Source organism: Portunus trituberculatus, chromosome 13 (assembly GCF_017591435.1).
Source record: "Portunus trituberculatus isolate SZX2019 chromosome 13, ASM1759143v1, whole genome shotgun sequence".
NCBI classification, from domain to species: domain Eukaryota; kingdom Metazoa; phylum Arthropoda; class Malacostraca; order Decapoda; family Portunidae; genus Portunus; species Portunus trituberculatus.
In genome coordinates this window covers 4204281-4209280 of record NC_059267.1, presented here as the reverse complement: position 1 = coordinate 4209280, position 5000 = coordinate 4204281, and the positions used below count along the sequence as shown (strand labels likewise).

The 5000-nt window shown below is 42.0% G+C and overlaps 1 protein-coding gene across 1 annotated transcript in view; it reads left to right on the top strand.

The window, feature by feature from the left end:
• The window catches only part of LOC123503014 (actin-3, muscle-specific-like), a 2515-nt gene extending 703 nt beyond the window's left edge, over window positions 1–1812 (top strand). The window contains exon 2 of the mRNA XM_045252373.1: window positions 403–1812. Coding sequence (XP_045108308.1) covers window positions 403–1543 — 1141 coding nt within the window. The 3' untranslated portion in view covers window positions 1544–1812. The remainder of the gene's footprint in view (window positions 1–402) is intronic.
• Window positions 1813–5000: the final 3188 nt, after the last annotated feature.

Here is a 5000-nt window from a genome sequence, read left to right as displayed (position 1 = left end):
GATATCATCATTCATATTAATGTACATGAAATATATTGAATTCAAAGTAGTTCTGTCGAAATAAAATTAATAAAGTACTTACAAATTAGGCAAAACTTGTTTTTATAAACTGAACTAAAACAAATAATCTTCATTCATCTTCAATTTTTCTCCAATAAATCAAACTAGTTACAGTAATAAGATGAACAATACAATGGTTTTCGATATAAAAATAATACCCTGACAAACTGCAATCTAAAGAAACATTCGTACCATTTGGTCATCACAGACACACACACATACAAAAAATTCAAAATAAGGGGCAAATTTTGCATAAATACTCGTGTGATTTCCAGCCTAACTAAATAGAATATAACCAAAAATATCAAAACCAAATGCTTAACCAGTTAATCTATACTTCAGCCGAACCGCCATGTGTGACGACGAAACAACTGCCCTTGTGGTCGACAATGGCTCCGGGATGGTCAAGGCTGGCTTCGCCGGCGACGACGCTCCCCGAGCTGTGTTCCCCTCCATCGTCGGCCGCCCTCGTCACCAGGGTGTGATGGTCGGCATGGGTCAGAAGGATGCCTACGTCGGCGACGAGGCCCAGAGCAAGCGAGGTATCCTGACTCTGAAGTATCCCATCGAGCACGGCATCATCACCAACTGGGACGACATGGAGAAGATCTGGCACCACTCCTTCTACAACGAGCTCCGCGTTGCCCCTGAGGAGTCCCCCGTCCTGCTCACTGAGGCTCCCCTCAACCCCAAGGCCAATCGTGAGAAGATGACCCAGATCATGTTCGAGACCTTCAACACCCCTGCCATGTACGTCGCCATCCAGGCTGTCCTGTCCCTGTACGCCTCTGGCCGTACCACTGGTATCGTGCTCGATACTGGTGATGGTGTCACCCACACCGTCCCCATCTATGAAGGTTACTGCCTTCCCCACGCCATCCTGCGTCTCGACCTGGCTGGCCGTGACCTGACAGCTTATCTCATGAAGATCATGACTGAGCGTGGCTACTCCTTCACCACCACGGCTGAGCGAGAAATCGTTCGTGACATCAAGGAGAAGCTTTGCTATGTCGCCCTTGACTTCGAAAATGAAATGAATTTAGCCGCTGCCTCATCTTCCCTCGAGAAGTCCTACGAGCTTCCCGACGGTCAGGTCATCACCATCGGCAACGAGCGCTTCCGCTGCCCCGAGTCCCTCTTCCAGCCTTCCTTCCTGGGTATGGAATCTGTCGGCATCCACGAGACCGTCTACAACTCCATCATGAGGTGCGACATTGATATCAGGAAGGACCTGTTCGCCAACAACGTGCTGTCTGGCGGCACCACCATGTACCCTGGTATTGCTGACCGCATGCAGAAGGAAATCACTGCTCTTGCTCCTCCCACCATCAAGATCAAGATCATTGCTCCTCCTGAGCGCAAGTACTCCGTATGGATCGGAGGTTCTATCCTAGCTTCCCTGTCCACCTTCCAAGCTATGTGGATCACGAAAGACGAATATGATGAATCTGGCCCTGGCATTGTTCACCGCAAGTGTTTCTAAAAATCAGAGTAACAGTAAGCTGTATTATCATCCTTGGTTGATAGTATAGGAATCTGTAATTCCACAATTGTAATGAATTTCTTTACGAATTCTAACGGGGATTATTTTCTCTAAGGTGATAATAAAGTTAACTTTCGGAGGAAGGAGGAAAAATCAATCTCCTTATTATGCAAAAAATGCTTGAGAATAACTTCAATTCCTTACAAAAATATACTGATATTCAAATAGAGGATGAAAGCCAAGGCAATACAATAAATACCAATAGAATACCAAAGTTTCTAAGGTTTTAACCCATTATGACACTATTTGTCCACTAATTTAGTTCATTGTGTATGTAAATAATATGTGTGTGTGTGTGTGTGTGTGTGTGTGTGTGTGTGTGTGTGTGTGTGTGTGTGTGTGTGTGTGTGTGTGTGTGTGTGTGTGTGTGTGTGTGTGTGTGTGTGTGAGTGAGAGAGAGAGAGAGAGAGAGAGAGAGAGAGAGAGAGAGAGAGAGAGAGAGAGAGAGAGAGAGAGAGAGAGAGAGAGAGAGAGAGAGAGAGAGAGAGAGAGAGAGAGAGAGAGAGAGAGAGTATAATTCTGGTATTTATCGCAATCCATACGACGTACCTTTTATCAAATAAGCAAACATTTCTATTTTAAGCGTCCAATTATTGCAAGCACTAAATATAAACAAAATAACACAGTGAGGTCCAAGACTGACGTGCAGCGATGCTCCAAATGAACCTACTCCTCTGCCCTAAAGTAGACATGGACAAGCCATGCCAAGGCTGCAGCCAAACAAAACAATAACGCTATATGAGAACATTACGCCTAAGGTGGCTCTAATGGACCAAGAACAAATGCAATTGTCTCATAAATGTTTACCCATCCTCATCCTCATATGCATTTTCACCTTGAAAAAATATCTAGAATTTAAGTTAGATATTATTGTAGTATGTCTTCAGCCTCTTTCTCACCGCCGGAGTGTTGCATCTCATGCAATCTTCTACCGCTATTTTCATGAAAACTGCTCTTCTGATCTTGCTAACTGCATGCCTCTCTTCTTCCTGCGGTTTCTCTGCAAAAGGCTTTCTTCTTCCTCACACCCCTACTCTTTCCAACTCTCTAATGCAAGAGTTAGCCAGTGCTCTCAATTATTCATACCTTTCTCTATTACACTCTGGAACTCCTTACCTGCTTCTGTATTTCCATCTTCCTACGACTTGACTTCATTTGAGAGATGTTTCAAGATATTTATCCTTTTTTTTTTTTGGGGGGGGGGCTAACTCTCTCGGACCTGTAAGTAGACTGACAACTGAGTGAGCCCTTTTTTTTTTTATGTTGCCCTTGGGCAGCTTTCCCCTTACATAAAAAAAAATTAAATTGAAACACCTAACGAAACAAAACCGTATATTTTTCGCTTCATACCTTTAAGAAGAGATCGACGATATGTTTTTTTTTTTTTTTCAGAGCCGATACCGATACCGATTATTAGTAGTCAAGGAGGCCGATAACCGATATTTGGAGCCGATATTCATTTGCAGTATATATATATATATATATATATATATATATATATATATATATATATATATATATATATATATATATATATATATATATATATATATATATTACTTGCCTTATAAGTTTATTAACACAAGAGAATAGAGGGAAAGAATAGGTTTGGGGGGGATGCATGGGAGAAATCTTCATAAGTTACTTCCGAAAATGTTTCTATGAAATTGCTCGCTACAAACAGTTGGCAGCACCGCCGCTGTCCTCCAAACTTTAACCAGGGGGCGGATCTAGGATTCGAGGCGATCCGGGGCTTAGCCCCGAGGGTGCAGACACTGATTTTTTTTTTTTTTTTTCCGCTGCCACGCACAGCGAAACTACAATTTTTTTTACTTCAACTTACCACCAATTCAAAGTGGACAAAAGACACGGAGAAGACTTCAGAATTCAGTATAATGTGCAGTGCACATTATATAAGGTAGCAAAGGCCCGCGTCACCCACCCCAGGGAGGGTGACGAATCTATCTGACAGACAGTGCACATTACACTCAGACTACTCTTTTGCTCAGATCCCAGACCAGATCCGGGGCTCTTGGAAAAACATTCGGGGCTTGAGCCCAAGTAACCACCCCTTAGATCTGCCCATGACTTTAACCCACACCACAACTTCCTCCTCCTATGTTCCTTGTTCTCCACCGTGTGTGTAAGCACTGTGCATGCACAGCTTTCACTGGTGATTGGCTGTTACCGTGGCTCTGCTTGTAACCAATCAGATGATGCTGTGGGTGGGACAATGCTGGAGACAGAGTAGTGATAGTAGACAGAGAGGCGCGGCTTCATCAGACCCAAAATAATCAAATTTTAAATTGATCTCTTATCGGCCGTCGAATAAAAAAAAAAAAAAAAAAAAAAAAAAAAAAAAAAAAGGCCGTTGCCGATGTGCGTCAAAATGCTTAATATCGGCGCCGATAATCGGTCCGGCCGATAATCGGTCGATCTCTACCTTTAAGCATATTCACATCCTACTTGTCTTTCACCTACTTACCGCTCTACCTGACCTTCCTATTTCTCCTTGTATTACTACTAATGTTCAGTTACGAAAACCATTTTAGGCCCTATAAAGAACTTAAAGCAACACCATAAGCAGCTGACCCTCTTCCTTCCTCACTCTATTACTAGCTTCCTCCCCCTCAATCCTCATCTCTCTCTCTCTCTCTCTCTCTCTCTCTCTCTCTCTCTCTCTCTCTCTCTCTCTCTCTAACAAAAACATGAGATTTCTTTAGCAATCTTATCTATTTATTTAATACAAATTTTCAATTTCATCCAATATTGTATAAAAAATATTTACATTCGTGCTTATATTTAATAATTTAAGGCTTAGACGTGTGAGCAAACTTAAAGTTAACGAAATACTTTATTTTTGTTTCTTTACGAAGATAATTTGGGATAACCTTTCAAGATCCGGAAAAAAAAAAAAAGATCGCTTTAGGAATTTTTCATATACAGTAATTTACGATCAAATAAGAAAAAGATTAACCTCTAGAAACTTAAATTCATATTCTTAACAGTCAATTTCACGGTTGCACGCTAAGCAACATTCAGCACCTTGGTCATGATTTATGAGGCATACGGGAGAAGCTTGGATAATATTTGGATGCATTACACCACCCTCCCATCCCTCCCGTCTACCTGCCAGACTAATGAGTCAACTGCGGCCTCTCACCTTCTGAGAGAAGCACATGGGGGGTATATAAGGCGCTTCTGACACCACCTCTCTCTAGTGTACTTCAGACTCAGGATACGACAGGATCTGTGTACGTGTTGAAAGTGTCCTGAATGCGTCACAGGCATTCAGGATTTTAACTCATTTCTCGTATTTTCTTTCCAAAGTTCGAGTCGAGTGTTAATCAAGTAATTAGCGTTTACAGAAATGAGACATTTAGTGATACGATAAAAT